The following is a 19,828-nucleotide window of genomic DNA, read 5'->3' as shown; positions in this document are numbered from 1 at the left end:
AATTATTCATTCCCTCTGTTGAAGAAATCTCCCCACTGGAGCCCAGGTGAGCAGGTGACATAAACAAACACAGGCAGTTTAACCTCTTTTCCAAGGGGAAATGAAGAGACAGTGTTTGGAAATGCTTTTGTAAAATCACCAGGTGTTGGCTGCTTTTCCCCGACAGTGGGCAAACCCAAGGCCCACAGGAAACAGAGGCCAGGAAATCCCCCATCAGTTGAAGGAAAGGGGCGTAGCTTTCAGCTGATGACCTTGACTGTGGTTCTTTGCTCTTAAATTTTTTCACCTTTAGACACTGTACGTAGCAATTGGCTTTCCTTTCCCCCCATGTGGTTGTCTAGGAGGGGAATGTTTGTCTATAAAAAATATCCTGTTCTCCTCACCCTTTATGCAAAATAAACAATGTCTTATCATTACAAGATAGAATCGATGGGGAAAATAGGAATTTTAAAAAAATTATTTGTGTATTTATTTGGCTGTGCTAGGTCTTAGTTGTGGCACATGGAATCTTTAGCTGCAGCACTCAGACTCTGTTAGTTGTGGCATGTGGGGAACTGGAGTTCCCTGACCAGGGCTCGAACCCCAGGCCCCATGCACTGGGAGTCTTAGTCACTGGACGGCCAGGGAAGTCCCAGGAATGGGAATACGTCATAGCACTTGTATGCGTGGTTCTTAACCTTAAGAGGGCTCCTCGGAGAATCTGGTGAAATCTACAGACATCTGTCCAGAAAAAAGTATACATGTACAGTTTCATGCCAAATTCTGTATATAATTTCAGGGAACTCTTGAGAAGCCACTACCTCCACAGCCTGTATAAAGGCTGTTTCCTGTATGTGAAGTGAAAGTGAAAGCCGCTCAGTCATGTCTGTGTCCATGGAATTCTCCAGGCCAGAATACTGGAGTGGGCTGCCTTTCCCTTCTCCAGGGGACCTTTCCAACCCAGGGGTCAAACCCAGGTCTCCCACATTGCAGGTGGATTCTTTACCAGCTGAGCCACAAGAGAAGCTCAAGAATACTGGAGTGGGTAGCCTATCCTTTCTCCAGGGGATCTTCCCGACCCAGGAATCGAACCCAGGGTCTCTTGCATTGCAGGCAGATTCTTTACCAACTGAGCCAGACATTGTTGAATTCCCTGTTATGAGTGTTCTACATGATGTGGCTTTTTTTCCTCCAAACAATGAATATTTGTTTTTACTAAGTTTTCAGTGATATAGAGAAACCTGCTATGGGAAAATGTAAACTATATGTTACCAAAGTGTCTTTTTTTTCTCATGAGTTGCCTTTCATCCTAGACAGAATAACAAGGTGCTTCTTGAGGGAAAGAGGTTGGGGGCTAGTATGTATTGAGCATTCATTGTGTGTCTGGTGGGACTTCCTTGGTGGCTCAGGCAGTAAAGAATTCACCTGCAATGCAGGAGCCATGGGTTCAATCAGTGGGTCAGGAAGACCCCTGGAGAAGGGAATGGCAACTCAATCCAGTATTCTTGCCTGGGAAACCCCATGGACAGAGGAGCCTGGCAGGCTATACAGTCCAAGGGGTTGCAAAGACTCTGAGACGACTTAGCAACACCACCATCCTTAGTTCCTTTTAGATGTGATGTCATTTAATTCTGACCATGATTCTATGATGTGAATATAAAGGACATGCAACTGAGGCTCAGAGATGTTAAGTCAGTCATTTGAGTCTATCAAACTCTGGAGCCCACTTCCCTTGATATTGTATAGGTTCTAAAATAACACATATTTTCCAGTTAAAAAATGTGGGACTTCAGACGGGAAGAAGACCTCATGGGGGATGCTGATGACCTGAGAAGCAGGGAAGAGTAGGTGGAGACAGACCAGTTGGTGCATCTTCAGGGGTTTCCCTAGAGGTAGTCCTGTGCTTGTGAAGGTCATCTTGCAGGAGACCACTCTCGCTTGGGTGAAAACAGGGAGATAGCATGAGAAGACACAGCTTCCTCCAATTCAAAGCAATCACGAAGTTCACTGCTAGCCCTGACCAAGTGGGTGTGAAGAAGGGCAAGCCAAGATATGTGGGTTCTCATTAGAAAAGTAGGTCAGATTCTCATTCTCTTGGTCTGCTCCCAACCTGTTCCCTTGCACTCTTCATTATGTTTAGAACACATCCTGTGATTGCTGAGGGCCCTGCTAATAAATTAGCTCATTGTGCTTCCGATTTTGTGGCAGGCAGCAGGACCCCTGTTCACACGCAAGAAAAGCTAAATAGTACTATTCTGCTTTTCGATCTTGGTCAGCCATTAGGGACAGCCTCATTGATTTTTTTCTTTCTTTAATAAAAAGAGGATTTTATGTTCCAGAGATACTTCTCTGGAATTTTTCCCAGTGGGCCTTTATATATTTTTTTGATAGGTAGTGGAAAATTCTTTTGGTCACATTGACTGTCTGATACTTAGTGGGTGGAGGTCAACCTCAGGAACTGGGCTTCTTGGTGAATAACCCAGTTGGGAATCAACCCACTCTTTGGGCACATAAAAGAAGCCCATTTAGAGGAATCTCATGAATTTTCATCACGCACTAGCAAGCATCAGAGGTCAGTAGGAAACTATAATAATAATACACTATCCTTTCTCATGGCTTATATCAAAGAGGCTAGTCAAATGAATTATGAAGAGAGAAATTATACTTTTTAATCCTTGGTGCTTTCATTCAACTATGAATGGTATTAATTCAGGGTAATTGTAAAGACCATTTCAACAAGTAAGACTTGAAACACAAAATGGTAGGTACGACGTTCAGTCACTCAGTCGTGTCGGACTCTTTGTGACCCCCATGGACTGTGCATACCAGGCTTCCCTGTCCTTCACCGTCTCCTGGAGCTTGCTCAAACTCATGTGCATCGAGTCAATGATGCCATTTAACCATCTCCTCCTCTATCGCCCCCTTCTTCTGCCTTCAGTGTTTCCCAGCATCAGGGTCTTTTCTAATGAGTCAGTTCTTTGCATCAGGTGGCCAAAGTATTGGAGTTTCAGCTTCAGCATTGGTCCTTCCAGTGAATATTCAGGGTTGATTTCCTTTACTATTGACTGGTTTGTTCCCCCTTGACAGTGTAAGGAAAGTAAAATCTCATTTGTGTCAACTTTGAAGGTTAGAGAGAATCTAGTGCCAACCACTCACATACATCAAAGGGACACCACCATTGACTGTGCAGGAACCAGAATCACCTGGGAAGCCTTGTGAAAATATGGATTCCCGGGTCCCACCTGCAGGGTTTCTGACTCCTAGTTTCTGGGTCGAGGCCAAGAATTTGTGTTTCTAGCAAGTTCCCAGGTGATGGCTGCTGGTCCAAAACCACACAGTAGAGCTGGTCTGTATCACCTGGCAGATGATGAACTCATCTAGGGTTTGCTGGAGCACTACTAGAGAGATGAGTTGTGAAACTGCCTCTGCCAACAGGACATCTTTCTTAGAGCTGAGGGATGCGGAGGGCTTCCCTGGTGGCTCAGTTGGTAAAGAATCTTCCTGCCAAGCAGCAGACTGCCTGCAGTGCGGGAGACCTGGGCTCAAATCCCTGGGGCAGGAAGAGTCCCTGGAGAAGGAAATGGCAACTCACTCCAGTATTCTTGCCTGGAAAATTCCATGGACTGAGGAGCCTGGCAACTACAGTCCATGGGGTCACAAAGTTGGACACAATTGAGCATGCACACACATAGGGACGCTGCACAAGAAAATGTTTCCCTGTACCTCTGTCCCTGTCCTCGTTCTGCTAGCTATTACACTGTGTAGTACCACCAGGTATTACCCTGTATGTACAAATGCCCACACAAAAAGATTTACCCTAAGACAGAGGTTCATTTGACAAATAATACTATGTTCCATCCTGGGAGTTACTTATTCAATCTCTTGTGCTATGCAACTTTCAACAAGTTTAAATTTTTTTACAAAATTGGGGTATGCATAGAATAAAGTATATAAACCTTATGTGTGTAGCTTAAGGAAGTTTTACATATATATATACACCCAGCAGTTACTTTCAAGTCAAGATGTAGAGTATTTTCAGCACCCCAAAATGTCCCCTTGTCCTCTTTCCCAGTCAGTGTTTACCTAAAGGAACCAGTATGCCCTTTTCTTTTTTGTTTTTTTTCTCCAAGAGATTTATTTCTTTAAAGGAATGGATTTCAAAAAGAAAAAACATGGGGCAGAGAGGTATGGAATAGAAAATAAATACAAATGTAAGCTGTTTTGCTCATTGCTTTATAATCACAGCAAACTAGTACAGAGAATGCTCTATACAAAACACAATAAAGGCTCAAAGATGGAGGGGTTCCCTTAGGCAAGGCTGAAGGCTTCAGTCTCTGGAATTCGGAGTTTAGGCTGCAGTCCTAGTTTTTGGATGGATCACTGGGTGTGTGGCACGGTCCATGCTTTTAACCAGATTTGAACAGGAGAACGGCCACTTGGCCCAGGTAGAAGCAGATGAAGTGTTTGGTGTCATGTGTCACATCACTACCGAAATCCCTCCCCACCATGCAGCGCCAGGTGGGGTTGTACTTCTTGCCGCACTCCTTCTTGATATGGGCCGCGATGTCCTTCTGTATATTATATTTCTCCAATGCCTGAGTAGCACACTCCACCGAGTCCTGTTGCATCTCCTCCACCATATCAGCATTCTTGATCACGGCCTTTGGGTCACCATGGTTACCAAGAAGCAGCGGCTGGCCGACTGCAACGGTCTCCTGCAGGAGGGGCTGGCGAGGCTCACACCCGCGGAGAGAGGCCCCAGTATGCTCTTTCGATTGCCTTGAGTTTTGCCTGCTCCTGAGCTTCGTGTAAATGGAAATAGTGAATACTTTCTTCTGTATCTTATGGGGCAGTCTTCACTCAAAATGACTCTGATTCACCCATGTTGCCAGTAGCAGTTCCTTGCATAGAGTATCCCAAGTTTGACATGAGGTATTGTTTTACGTCTAATTCCCCGGCGCTTCTGTTTTGTACCGGTTTCTGGTTGATGATAATATTAGCAAGCATGACTGCTCCCCATGAGTCAGAATGGTGCTAAGTACATCACATCACAACCATGTCAAGAGTGTGTTTGGTAGGCCACTATTCCATTTTACAGATGAGATAACTAGGGCTCAGTAACCTGCCCAAAATCTCATAGATAACAGGTGGACCCAGTATCAAGTGCAGGTCCCTGTGACTCACTTGTCATCTCAAGCCCTGTGTATTTTCATACCTCTCACTCTTGATGCTTTACCGCAATGATCTGTGAGAGCCCGACTCAGGAGAACACAGGCTGGCACTCTTCATGGCCCCCTAGAGGTTTTCCCAGCACCTTTTTCACATGAGCAGATCTGTTGGAAGTACTCTCTTACCTACAACTGACTTTCTACAAGAACACACTTCCCTGTTTGCTACCTCTCTGGTCAGTCCTGAAATTCCTGCCCTTGGTAAGTATAAATAATAGAAGAATCAGTTCTGCCTTGTGGTTCCTGTTAAGGTTACACCTAAATGGTCTCTTAAAATTAATTGTCTGTTTTGGTGAAGGAAATGTTTAAACTTCCTTTGAGTTTTATCTAATAAGCCCTTAGCAAAAGGAAGTTTATTCTTAGACACAAATTACCATGGGCAAATGATGCCTCATTTCCTTTTTTGTTTTGCTAATTAAGGATGGAAAATTGTTGGTCAGCTTACTCCATGGTACCAACTTGAATAGATTTAAAAAGAGAATCTGATGCTTTGGGGCAATTTCAAGCCAGCCTTTGATACAGTATCTGGGTTAAAAGTCTCCACATACTGATGTTTAGGAATTCCTCATTTTCCTATTCTTCATAATGCATGCAAATCTCAAAAAGCTAGTTGCTCAACATATAGACACAGTATTGATTGGATTTACAGAGGTGGGTAGTCTGTGAAATAATTCTCCGTAGTGTGTTTTACTGAAGGAAGTGAAAGTTAGGAGTAAAACGAGATTGTTCTTTGTTTAATATATCATCTCACTCATTTTTCTTAAATCACATAAAAAAATCATTTATCTCTTCCTCTTTCTGGAGTTTTAATTTACATCCCAAGTTTCATGTGGGGAAGGCTTTGGGCAGTGTTTTTTAAAGGGTCATAAACCTTCTGGACAAGCAGCACGTTATGAGAACCAAGTAATTGATGGAGGAGAAGCGCTCCTTATGGAACAATTGCGTATGGAAGGAATGAGAGAATCAGAAACCACCCTTTTGCGACTCTGATGAAACAGTGAACAAACATCATCAGTGATTGATAAATCTGTTAAGGGAAAGACTGATGAGGAATTTCATCATGGTGATCAGAACCGTCCAGCACTCTTACTGAAACTAAAAACAGACAACTAGATCTTGTGTACTTCCTGATGTGGTAAAGAAGTAAGGACTCAGCATCGCCAAGAAGTGTTCTTGGCCACAGCCTTGAACCTGAATCTAACCAGCCTCTGGCTCTATCCACCGAACACAAGGAGATGCAGGGGACTGAGCTGTGATCCTCAAGCTTGACTGAGCATTAGACTCACAGGGGGAATTTAAAAGACCCGACACCCCGACTGTGTCCCAGAACAATTAACTGAGCTCTTGGCCTGGGCATTGGTATGTTTTCTGCTCCCTGTGATGCTATATTCAAGCTAGAGTTGGGCACCAGCAGAGCAGGAGACCAGAAGACAGGACAGGAAAACCATCATGACATACAGAATGTGAGAAACTCCGTAGAAGAGAAGGCCGGTGTTTTACAACATGTATATGTAGCATTAGTAAAGGGTAGAGAGAGGGGACATTTGTGGATTAAGAGAGATTTCAGAAATATCAGTCAAATGTGATGTGGGGACTTTGTTATGATCCTGAGTCAAACAAAGCTGCCATTCTAGGACATTTTCCAGAGAATCAGGAAACTTTAAATACAGACTGAGTATTTGATGATATTAAAGCACAAAGCATTAATTTTGTTACTTTTGATACCAGTTTTGGGGTTATGCTGAAAAAAGTTCTTGTAGATACATTAAGAAGTATTTTGGGCTTCCTAGATGGCCCTTGTGGTAAAGAACCCATCTACCCATGCAGGAGACTTATAGATGTGGGTTCAGTCCCTGGGTCAGGAAGATCCCCTGGAGGAGGAAATGGCAACCCACTCCAGTATTCTTGCCTGGAGAATCCCATGGACAGAGGAACCTGGTGGGCCACAGTCCATTGGGTCACAAAGAGTCGGACACAACTGAAGTATTTATGCACTTCACAAATGCACTCAAGCACAAAGAAGCATTTATGGATGAAATATGATGCCTCAGATTTGTTTTAAAATTCTAGCCAAAAAATGATGAAAGGGAGATTTCGCTGGTAGTCCATTGACTTAAGACTCTGTGTTGCCAATTCAGGGGGCGCAGGTTTGATCCCTGGTCAGGGAACTAAGATCCCACATGCCATGTGGCACATCCAAAGGATTAAAAACAAATGGTGAGAGGAGCCATAGAAAAAGATAAAATAAGACTGGTAAAATGTTGATAATTATTGAGTCAGATGATGGTTCCATGAGAGTTCACTTTACTATTTTCTCTCCTTTTGTGTATTTTTAAAATTCTTGTAAGAAAGGATTCAGAAGAAGACATAGAGATGAAATGCAAGCTAACATATATCATGCATTGAGATATGTTACCAGTACAAAGTTTTGGGAGTTCATCTGAAATGCAAACCTGAAATAAAATAAAGGCTAACTTTCTATGTCCTGCAAAACAGACCTTGTTTCTTTTCAGAAAAAGTTATATGTTCACTTATTCATTATGTTTCTATCTTGCCTACAGATGATTCTGGGCCACCTCCTTCTACTGTTATCAACCAAAATGAAACTTTTGCCAAAGTTGTTTTTAAGCCTAGTGTGGTCCAGCAAGCCAAGATTGCCCAGAATGGCATTTTGGGAGATTTCATCATTAGATATGATGTCAATAGGGAACAGAGCATTGGGGACATCCAGGTAATGGGTTCATGTTGCTGTTTCTCATTAGTTGCTTGATACTTTCAGTTATCCCCAGAATGAGGGATTTCAGTACTCACCTGAGAGACAGAGAGAAATACCAATTATTAGGAAATCTGTTTTAACCCCAAATGTGACTCCGAGACCACCAGTGATGTTCCCTTGCTGGAGGCTCGGGATATCCATTTCCTGCTTCAATAATCTGTAGGCAAATGAAACCTATAACCTAATTTTCCCTGAGGTGCTTTAGATGAAGTGAGAACTTAGATCATCTTTTTAATTTAGAGAAACTGGCCCATGACTCAATTGCCTGTAGGTCATATTTCTCCAGAGACAGGGCAGGATTATCAAAATGTATTAATTTGCATCCAGAATGTAGGCAATCTTTATGTCTGAACATGAAAGATGCTTAAGAAAAAGACAGTGCAGGAAGCAGGATTCTCAAGTGACAAGGGTCAAGAAGAGATGAATGATTTAAATTGAGTCAGTGTAATCGATAAATTTTTAAGAAATGATTTCATCCTTATCCAAATTAAATTAGCAATTAGTTGGAGGAATCAGGACCATGGATGCTTTTGCTTTGGATGTGGCATCTGGCCCTAGACTCTGTTTCATGCTGTCTTTGACTTTTAGACGTTCCATAGAATCTCCATTTTGGTTTGTTTTGTTACCTAATCTGAGCAATATCAATTTTACTTTCTTTTCCCTCCACTAGGTTCTAGACGGCTATTTTGTGCACTATTTTGCCCCCAAAGACCTTCCGCCTTTACCTAAGAATGTGGTGTTTGTGCTTGATAGCAGTGCCTCCATGGTGGGAACCAAACTCCGCCAGGTGAGTCCATGCTACTTTTTCCTCTTTCATATTTGTCCAGGACAGTGATGTTCTCAATGAATAGGATTCGACTGATGCTAAATGTCTGCTTTACCATTCATCTGTTCCTGCCTGTGGGGAACATTCCTGAACTGATTCAGTGAAGCCATTGACATGAGCTATTTCAGTATGGGGGTTTTAGGAGAGCAGAGGGCTGCAGAAACACCTTGAAATAAAGGGAACTGGGGGATAATGTGAGTGAGATAAGAACACAATGAGGAGGCCACTGAATAGCACCATTGTGGGTATAATAATTCTGTTCAAAGATGGTGTCCATTGAGAATAACAGAATAAAGTCATTGGCAGCCCCTTGGCCTGTGGTTAGAACCAAAGACTTGTATCTCAGTAATTCAGGACTCCCTGGTAGCTTAGCTGGTAAAGAATCCTCCTGTGATGCAGGACACCCCGGTTTGATTCCTGGGTCGGGAAGATCCCTTGGAGAAGGGATAGGCTACCCACTCCAGTATTCTTGGGCTTTCCTGGTGGCTCAGACAGTAAAAGAATCCACCTGCAATGTAGAAGACCTGGGTTTGATCCCTGGGTTGGGAAGATCCCCTGGGGTAGGAAATGACAACCCACTCCAGTATTCTTGCCTGGGAAATCCCATGGACAGAGGAGTCTGATGAGCTATAGTCCACAGGGTCGCAAAGAGTCGGACATAACTGAGCACTTGGGGCATTCAATATAATTTCTATCATGTTTGCCCTCACATTTGCCATTGACTAAGGGACCTGCCTTGGTGACCAAGCAGTGGCTAATATATCAGTTACCAGATGTCCTTGATGATGCAACTTTCTGCGGACCTGTTCATGGGTTTGTTCCTGTAATCGGTGCCATTCTGTGCCAATCCTCGACTCCAATGGGGCTTTGGAAGCTTGTCTTCCTTTTGCTGCTTAATTTAGTCAACAGTTTTAGAGGGTAAAGAACAAGCGCAGGATTTCCTTTTTTACTGAAGCATAGTTGATTTTCAGTGTTGTGCCAATCTCTGCTGTACAGCAAAGCAACTCATTATACACATGTAGACATTTCTTATATTCTTTTCCATCATGGTTTATCACAGGATATTGACTATAGTTCCCTGTGGTATGCAGGAGGACCTTGTTGTTTATCCATTCTAAATGTAATAGTTTGCATCTGCTGCTGCTGCTGCTGCTAAGTCGCTGCAGTCGTGTCCGACTCTGTGCGACCCCATAGACATCAGCCCACCAGGCTCCCTCGTCCCTGGGATTCTCCAGGCAGGAACGTGAGTGGGTTGCCATTTCCTTCTCCAATTCATGAAAGTGAAAAGTGAAAGTGAAGTCACTCAGTTGTGTCCGACTCTGAGCGACCCCATGGACTGCAGCCCGCCAGGCTCCTCCGTCCATGGGATTTTCCAGGCAAGAGTACTGGAGTGGGGTGCCATCGCCAACCCTAAACTCCCAGTACAAGCACAGTGTTTCTTATCTGTAATTCTCAAACTAAAATGAGGGCAAATGTGAGCTAGTGGATTAGAGAACCAGCATCTGAATTTCATTTGCGCTTCCTTCATGGGCTTACTTCACCCTCCAAAACCTCACTTTCTTCTTCTCTGTGCAAAATTGGGCTTCCAAGTGCTATTTGAACATTTTATGTGTAACCTTACAGGCAGGTAGTCCATGAGCTCCATGAATTTGGGGAGCATCTTGGTTTTGATCACTAAAGTACACATTCTCAGCTCCTAGCACTGTACTTGGTAATGACTTTTGCCGAAAAACCCATCAGCCCTTAAATTATGAAATGTAACTTGCATGTTTAAAGGCGCAGAACCTCTAGCCCCTGAGTGACCAGCACATACCCAGCACTCTTGAGGGTTTTGCATACATTTGTTCATTTCAGCTTCCAGCCAGCGGAATAGTCATGGTTATCCCTGCTTCATAGATGAGATGGTGGGGGGCAGGAAGGTGATAATCGTGCACTCACTCAAATACATCATGCTTCAAGTAGAAAAGTTTGGAGTCAAGCCCAGTCCACCCCACTCTGAAGCTCTTCACCAAACCTTCTTCACTGCATCATCAGATATAACCTCACACCAGCTCTCAAGCTTTCAGGCTCTACCTGTTCTCTTCCCTTTTTCTTTTTATAAATTATAGCTCATTTGCAATGTTGTGTTAGTTTCAGGTGTACAGCAAAGTAATTCAGTTATACACACACACACACACACACACACACACAGACACACACACACACACAGACACACACACACACACACATAAGGAGGGAATGGCCACCCACTCCAGTATTCTTGCCTGGAGAATCCCATGGACAGAGGAGCCTGGTAAACTACAACCTATGGGGTTGCAAAGAGTTGGACATGACTGAGCTACTGAGCACACACACATGCACACATACACATATACACATATATATTTATTTTTCCTCAGATTATTTTGCCTTTAAGGTTATTACAAAATATTGAGTGTAGCTCCTTGTCCTTATTTTTTGTTTATTTTATTTATAGTACCTGTTCCTTTTATTTGTTGATTTGGCTGTGCTGAATCTTAGTTGCGGCACATGGGATCTTTAGTTGCAGCATGTGAACTCTTAGTTGTGGCATGCAGGGTCTAGTACCCTGACCAGGGATCAAACCCGGGCCCCCTGCATTGGGAGCACAGAGTCGTAGCGACTGGACCACCAGGGAAGTCCCTATAGTACCTGTTCTTATGCCAAGTGAGGAGATCTCTTGAATGCTGCCCATCTCCAGTGACAGGGTTAGAAGAGAGAACTCCCTGCACAAATGCAGGCGGGGCTGCAGAAAAGGAGGGAGGCAAGCACACGTGCCAAAGGAGATCTCCTCTAAGAAACTTATAGAGTCTCAGGAGCAGGCACTGTGTGGCTGTCTTGCAAATGAAAAATGGACGATATAAGGTTTGGATCCTCCTGCCTCTGAAAGCATAGCTTCAGTTCATAACACAGTGTCCAGCTTCCCTCTTTCCAGTTTTCCAGGACAGGGGTCAGCAAACATTTTCTAAAAAATGACAGATCGGTGAATATGTTAAGCTTTGCAGCCTGCAAGGTCTCTGTCCTGATGACTCAACCCTGCTGTTGTAGCACAAAGGTGGCTACTGCAACATGCAAACACATGGGTGTGTCCTGTTCCCATAAAACAACACTTATTAAAAACAGGGAGCAGCCTGGATTTGGCCTCCAGGCCATGGCTGGTGGACTCCTGGTGTATAGTGACGGCTAATTGATGCTGGCTAGAAATACTGTTTCAGTTGATAAATATTTATTCTTATCCCCTGAGCTGCCCTCGTCCAAACAGTACCTCTAGCAGGCGTGTGTCTTAGAAATATATTGCAAAACAGAAGTCTGGGCCTTGGGGCCATGGACAGAAGGCGGCGGGGGAATCTGGTGTCTTTTGGCTCAAACTCAGAAAAATGAGAAAATAAATGATAGACAAAGGGCAAAATATTTTTACCCTGGGCCACTCATGAAAACTTGGACTTTTTGTTTCAAAAAAAAATTTTGTTCTTCAACAAAATCATAAAGAAAATTTTAAATAAATTGGAGGTACCCATTTTTAAAAAGGGCTTCCCTGGTAGCTGGTAAAGAATCCACCTGCAATGTACGAGACCCTGGTTCGATTCCTGGCTTGGGAAGATCCCCCGGAGAAGTGAGAGGCTACCCATTCCAGTATTCTTGGGCTTACCTTGTGGCTCAGCTGGTAAAGAATCCACCTGCAATTTGGGAGACCTGGGTTTGATCCCTGGGTTGGGAAGATCCCCTGGAGAGGGGAACAGCTATCCACTCCAGTATTCTGCCTTGGAGACTCCCCATGGATAGAGAAGCCTGGCAGGCTACAGTCCATGGGTCACAAAGAGTCAGACACGACTGAGCAACTAAGCACATTTTTAAAAAATGTTGAAACAGTGAAGACTGAGCCAAATGAGGTCATATTTAAAAACTTTTGAGGAGGATTTCCCTGGTGGCTCAGTGGTAAAGAATCTGCCTTCCAATGCAGGGGACACGGGTTCGATCCCTGGTCGGGGAGGAACCCACATGCTATGGAGCAAATAAGGCCATGAGCCACAACTGTTGAGCCAAGCTCTAGAGCCTGTGCTCTGCAACAAGAGACACCACAGCAGTGAGTAGCCGCGACCCCCCACAGCTAGAGAAAGCCCACACACAGCAGCGAAGACCCAGTGCAGCTAAAAACAAAAATAAGTTTTGAGGCTCTCTAAATGAAGGTACTGTGTGGTTATCGTGGGAAGAAAAAATGAACAATACTGAGCTTTGAGTTCTCTTGCATTATCTGTTCAGAGTGCAGGCCTGGCGGATGGCATCTGGAAGCATGGTCATCTCATAACCAAGAGGCTTACTTGCCCTTCCTGGTGTCCTGACCTTGCCCTTAAGTTTCTCCAGTGGGCATTGCCATCAGCTAGCTTTCTCTGTAAAGGGCTAGAAGCTTATGCTACAAGTCAAAATGAGATAACCTCTGTCGGTCAAAGAGGATTGAATGAGATGAGAAATGTGGAAGCGGCTATCCGAGTGCCTGCGAGTGTTGTTATTGTCAGATTGCATCTGCTTGGTGGCTGCTGGGAAGCTGCAGAGGGGGTGCCATTCCTAAGAGCTGCCCGGGCCTGACGTCACAGCCACCTCACTCTCTTGCTTAGGACCCCATGCTCCCCCAGGCTGGCATCTTGGCTTTGAGTCCAGACTTCAATTCTCCAAAATTGAACGTCACGTTGATTGTGTACTGTGGGAGAGGTACAAGGCATGGGGGATACAAAGATAAACAAGACAGAACTTTTTTTCCCAAGAGGTCCAGAGAAAAAGAGAAGTCATGGAGAAAACTGTAGGCAAGGTGCTCCCTGTGATAGAAGTGAATGTAGGATCCAGTCACAGAGTAACAGGGGTACTGATCAGATTTTTCAGGGTGGAGCAGGGGCAATCAGGGCTTCCTAGGGGAGGGGATAGTTGAGTGAGTCTTTCAGAAATTAATTCAATGGATGAGGCAAGAAGGGAGAGCGAGAACATTCTTTTTCTGGCCACCCCTCAGCTTGCGGGATCTTAGTTCCCTGACCAGGGATCGAACCTGTGTCTCCTGCAGTGGAAGCGCGGATCCCTAACCACCGGACCGCCAAGGAAGCCCCTCTGACTATTTTCTTGTATGTGCGATCCTTCCATGCTGAGGTGCTGTGTGTGCTTCTTCCATGACCGTTCCACTATTTCACTCTGACTGTGACTTTTTCACAGCCTCCCCACATCTTTCTGTCACGTCCTTTATGTTCATCAAAGCACGTCCCTGCGGGTTTGCCATGAGTGGCCTAGGTGGACCTCTGCCAGGGACACAGGAGTCACGAGAACTCACATGTAAGGGAAAGTTGAATGGGGCAAGAGGCAGTCAGAGAGTCAGATACCCCAAAAATACGTAGACCGAAATGGGCAGGGCTGCAGAATCCAGACCTGCAGTTAGGCAATGTAGATTTCAGAACCTGGAGCAGGTACTGGGGGCCAGAACTCAGTCCTGTTAGTCAGTAGCATGTGAGCACGTGGATAAAGCACGCCAACTGCAAGAATCTGTAAACTTAGGTGACCTTGTCTTGATCAGCATCCTCTTATCTACTTACTGTTTGAGCAGGAAGCCATACCTGGGGATGACTACCTGTAGCCTACGACCACCTGGATAGAGGTGGTGAGACTAAGTTCTTTGCCAGAATAAGAGATTTGGGGTCAGCCTTGTGAGCAGATCCTGATAACTACAAACCTTCCATGTGAAGCGAAGTGAAAAAAATCATCTCTTTTGAGTCTTGAGTTATTTCTACATCAAGCAAGAGAGATAGATGTCCTTAATACATGATAAAGAATCAAAGAAATATTGTTGGCAAAGAACTTTTTACAAACATGTACAAGGTCATTATTAGGTAAATGCTTGGTACATTTGTCAGAGCAAAGTCAAAACATTTGGTGATAGATGGTAACAATAACCAGAGCCTTCATATGAGAGAGACTTTGCTTCTCAAGTTAGAACATTAATCCAAACACAAAGACTAATAAAATATAGTTGTTTATATTGCAATAGATACTCTAATGTCTAAATATATTCAGACTTATTTATTTAGCCAGGATTTAGTTAGATATTATTCTCTTTTGGAACCAGTCCTAAAGTAATACTGGCATTTTTTTGTGTGTGCCACTGAAATCAACAGTATTTCATTTATTTATTTTGGACTCTCCATGCAGCATGTGGGATCCTAGTTCCCCAGCCAGGGATAGAACCTGAGCCCCCGGCAGTGGAAGTGCAGAGTCTTAACCACTGGACTGCCAGGGAAGTCCCAATACTGACATCTAGATCTGAATTTGTACTAGAACACTGCTTGTCTTTCACTATGAAGAAGCACTCATTTAATAATATTTTTGCACAGATTGGGTAATCAGAACTAGAGTTACAATCTAGCACAGTACTGCATTGAAGGAGCATTTGAAATTAGAATTCAAACAATAAATAAAATTATAATAGCTTATAATAGTGTATTTTAAAATACAGGAGCCCTATGATTTTGCTTAATTTCAAAAATAATGCTCTTTGTGATAGTGTGAACAGTGTAGAGACCTAAGAAATACTATTATTTTCCATTTCCTTCTAGGTGAAATTTCAAGTTAATGTTTAGTATTTACTAAACTGTTTTAGGGCTTACCAGGTGGCACTAGTGGTAAAGAACCCTCCTGCAAATGCAGAAGATGTAAGAGACACAGGTTTGATCCCTGGGTCAGGAAGATCCCCCGGAGAAGGGCATGGCAACCCACTTCAGTATTCTTGCTTGAAGAATCCCATGGACAGAGGAGCCTGGTGGGCTACCGTCCATGGGATCACAGAGTTGGACACAACTGAAGCAACTTAACACACACACATGCACAGTTCAGTTCAGTTGCTCAGTCGTGTCCGACTGTAACCCCATGGACTGCAGCACACCAGGCTTCCCTTTCCATCACCAACTCCTGGAGCTTGCTAAAACTCATGTTCATCGAGTCAGCGATGCCATCCAACCATCTCATCTTCTGTCGTCCCCTTCTCCTCCCACCTTCAATCTTTCCCAGCATTAGGGTCTTTTCTAAGGAGTCAATTCTTTGCATCAGATGGCCAAAGTATTGGAGTTTCAGCTTCAGCATCAGTCCTTTCAATGAATATTCAGGACTGATTTCCTTTAGGATTAACTGGTTTGATCTCCTTGCAGTCCAAGGGACTCTCAAGAGTCTTCTCCAACACCACAGTTCAAAGTATCAATTCTTCAGCACTCAGCTTTCTTTATAGTCCAACTCTCACATCCATACTTGACTGCTGGAAAAACCATAGCTTTGACTAGATGAACCTTTGTCAGCAAAGTAATGTCTCTGCTTTTTAATATGCTGTCTAGGTTGGGCTATGCTGTCTAGGTTGGTCATAGCTTTTTTTCCAAGGAGCAAGTGTCTTTTAATTTCATGGCTGCAATCACAACCTACAGTGATTTTGGAGCCTCAAAAAATAAAGTCTCTCACTGTTTCCATTGTTTCCCCATCTATTTGCCACGAAGTGATGGGATGCGATGCCATGATCTTAGTTTTTTGAATGTTGAGTTTTAAGTCAACTTTTTCACTCTCCTCTTTGACTTTCATCAAGAGCTCTTTAGTTCTTCTTTGCTTTCTGCCATAAGGTGCACGCAAACTGTTTTAAAATATTGGAAGATCTGATGACTTCTAGCCCCAATTTTCCAATGATATAAAGAAAGCTTCTGAATTTCTGCTCTTTCTCTAAAAAGAACACTTTGGCCAGTAGAAAAATAGTTTTTGTTTCTTTCAACCAGTTCCTTGTATTGGACATAGACACCTTTTGATGTTTTATGTTTCTTATATTACAGTTTTAATTTTTTATTTTTAATATAAATTATATAAGGTGTTTCATTTGGGGAGTCATGTATGACACAGGCGACAGTAGGGCACCAGGCTTTGTGCAATCAATGTTTTCCTTTATGAGTCTGTATAACCTCTTGAACTATGCTTACTTTGTCATCAGTAGAGTGATATTTTTTAATGTTTGAGGTTCTTCTCTGAAGCCAATCTGTTGCTAGATTTTTCTGGAAGACATAACAATGATATAGACACAAATACATTATGGAGAAATGGTCTTTCTCACTCAATTTATTGCCTTGCTGGTAAAGATGGGATTAAAAAAAAAATCACTTGGTGGGTCAGTCTGGATATGATTTCAGAAAACTTCGAACCACTGAAAGGCCTGTAGCATGTCCAAGTACGGTTGTGCTGCCTTTTATGGAATCCATGTTTGTGACCTTAAAATGCCATGGTCTTGGAATACTCCCACTGAAGCATCATCGGTGCCCACGGCCCTGCAGCAACAGGCTGGCTCAGCATGGCTGCTCTGATTTTAGTCTTGACGGTGACTCCAGGGTGACGTGGGTGGATGTCTGTGGAAGGCGCAGAGAGAGGCCAAGATGCTGGACATCTCCATCCCTCTCAGTGCCGGCTTAGACAGGTAGTTTGATATTGCACAGAGGACCTAACCTTGCAAACGTTGATGGGATCCCAGACTCTTTTTTTGCCTTTGCACAGAGGACCTAACCTTGCAAACGTTGATGGGATCCCAGGCTCTTTTTTTGCCTTTGCACGGAGGACCTAACCTTGCAAATGTTGATGGGATCCCAGACTTTTCTTGCCTGTCCTTCCAATAGCGGGACCCCATTGCCAGGCAACCCACTCCAGTACTCTTGCCTGGAAAATCCCATGGGCGGAGGAGCCTAGTAGGCTGCAGTCTGTGGGGTCGCTAGGAGTCCGACACGACTGAGCGACTTCACTTTCACTTTTCACTTTCATGCACTGGAGAAGGAAATGGCAACCCACTCCAGTATTCTTGCCTGGAGAATTCCAGGGACGGGGGAGCCCGGTGGGCTGCCGTCTATGGGGTCGCACAGAGTCGGACACGACTGAAGCGACTTAGCAGCAGCATTGCCAGTCCTGGGAATGGAGCGCTCCCCCTGCTGGCCGCAAGAGGGACTGCACCGCACAGGAGGACAGTCACACACCTCTTTCTGGTCCCCACCCCGGTCCCTTATCTCCACCCACCTGCGAAGGGAGAAGGCCCACTTGTGTCCAGTTGCCAATGGGTGTATTCCACTTCCCAGTATTACGTCTCAGAAACGTAGGGCGTTCTAGGGTACTTCTCTGTTGAGCACAATTCTCTGTCGTGGCTCGAGCCGGACTTTTAGAAGTTCTTAGCTTTCTTTTGTTTTTGATGAGAAGACTCACAGAGGATTTTCTCTTGGGTTCATCCAGAAGGAATGTGTGGAAAGGGAAAATGTCAGCTTCTCAGCTAACATTATAGAATGGGGCGAGCAAGAGGACTGCTTCGGAGCACAGCAGGGCCGCTGAAAGCTTGGCATGTCTAGCGTCTGAGACCCTTGACCTCGGACTTCCTCTATGATGTCATGCGCTCATAACCACCCAGGGGCTGGGGTACAAAAGCCTTTTGTGTCAGACTTGGTTCCTGGTGCGAGTAGTTCAGTGGGGACACAGAAAGGTTTGAAGAGAGTCAGCGGGTACCCCGATGGAGTAGGCGGGCAGCTGGGTTTGCCGTGGGCTCCACCGATGGGTCACCCTAAGGGTCTTCTCTTCTTGGGGAACGTCTCAGAGTGAGTGATTCAAAACGTGTGTAGTTGGAACACTCACCCCCTCGAGGGCTGAGCCAAGAGCCTGCAGCTGCTTGGGCTCAGCTTTGTAGGGAAGGGGAGGAAGGGCCATCTCTTGTCTCTAGGCTGGCTTAAAATAGGGCTCTAAGCCCGCCAGACAGAACAGTTCCCATAAACTCCCTGCCCCGGGAGCAGCCCTAACCAGGAGACAGTAAGCGTGTAAAAAGGGCTGCACCTCCTGGGGCCCAGCCCTGCCCCTTCCCCGCCGGGAAGGTTGCACAGTTCCTTTTCCTGAAGACCCACTAGACCAAGAGGCACCATCGCCAGCCAAGTTGGATGAACAGAGAATCTGAAACCGAGAGCTTCTCTTTATTTATTTACATTCTCCTTGCTCCTGAAAGAATTTAAGTGGACAGAGATGAAAGGCTTACTTAATAATAAACCAGAGGCAGAGCTGGAATTAACTTCTAAGACATTGTTTTCAGAGGAAATACTTTTCCCCCCTCCTTTCAACCCAAGGGAAGTACCTACGAGCAGAAGGAGTCCTCACTATGGACCTGTTTCAAGGAGCCAGTCATCCCTGTTCTTTTTGTTTCTACGAGGCTCGGATTAAAGGGAATCTTGTCTGAATGCTTCCTGCAGGCCAGGGTGCTTCTTTACTATCTGAGTAATGAGAAGTATTTCCTTTTCCTCTCTCCGTTGTATTTGTGTACCTTTAGTATCTTCCTTCAGTCCAGACACAACTTGAAACATCATAAGGAGCCCTTCTGGTGACATGTAGAGGCTGGTGTTTGCAGAGTGCCCTTTGGGATCGCCAAGGAATGGATATGACCAGTCAGTGCCTCCAAGGTAGCTCAGGCCTTTGAACCAGCTTGCACTGTCCATTCTCTTTCTGGGCTTCCTCTGATCATTCTAGAATGTGCTTACCTTGGCCTCTAGGGTGTACTCTTGGGAAGAGCCTGCCCAGGTTTCTGTCTGTCTTCAGCATATAAACGCAGGGTGCAGAAACACCAGCTGAAGCCACCTCACATTCCCTCTTCTATCTGGGCATTCACCTTCCTCCTGCCTGTTCAGCCTTCTGCAGAACACAGAGCTCCCCAGACCACGCGCTGGTCGGAGCTCGGGAAGGGTTAATGGGTGGTGGTGGCTCCAGGCAGCGTCTGTCCCCGCCTCTTGGAATAAGGACTTGGAGACCAGCGCAAAGGTCCCGAGGCAACTGGCAGTGGAACTCCTGGGAGCCTGCGAGTCTGCCTGCCCCAGTGCTCCTGAGGACAAGTCAGAGCTGTGGCCTTACAAGGTCATCAGAAGCCCTTCATTGCTGAGCTCAGGGGAGGAGGGTGGAGAGACTTGAAGGACTGCTCCTAAAACAGAGAATCCATTACAA

At 44.7% G+C, this 19,828-nt stretch overlaps 1 protein-coding gene and 1 pseudogene across 3 annotated transcripts in view; one reads left to right on the top strand and one right to left on the bottom strand.

The window, feature by feature from the left end:
• Positions 1-19,828, top strand: part of ITIH5 (inter-alpha-trypsin inhibitor heavy chain 5) — an 82,895-nt gene that overhangs the window by 39,674 nt on the left and 23,393 nt on the right. Inside the window, exons 1-3 of one of the 2 annotated variants that reach the window (XM_081557215.1) lie at positions 4,645-5,408; positions 7,769-7,938; positions 8,654-8,770. In XM_081557215.1, the coding sequence (XP_081413341.1) occupies positions 5,303-5,408; positions 7,769-7,938; positions 8,654-8,770 (393 nt within the window). In that variant the 5' untranslated portion in view covers positions 4,645-5,302. Of the gene's footprint in view, positions 1-4,644; positions 5,409-7,768; positions 7,939-8,653; positions 8,771-19,828 lie in introns of those variants that run through there. The other variant, XM_081557214.1, reaches the window with a different exon arrangement.
• Positions 4,197-4,986, bottom strand: LOC145532228 (dynein light chain 1, cytoplasmic pseudogene; annotated as a pseudogene). Its single transcript, XR_014073099.1, has 2 exons — positions 4,954-4,986; positions 4,197-4,694 (listed from the first exon to the last, which is right to left on the bottom strand). The product of XR_014073099.1 is annotated as a dynein light chain 1, cytoplasmic pseudogene (transcript).

This window comes from Giraffa tippelskirchi, chromosome 13 (genome assembly GCF_054371585.1).
Source record: "Giraffa tippelskirchi isolate mGirTip1 chromosome 13, T2T-mGirTip1v1.2.pri, whole genome shotgun sequence".
Lineage (NCBI taxonomy): Eukaryota > Metazoa > Chordata > Mammalia > Artiodactyla > Giraffidae > Giraffa > Giraffa tippelskirchi.
The sequence above is the reverse complement of the archived record's forward strand: the minus strand, read 5'-3'. Positions and strand labels throughout refer to the sequence as shown.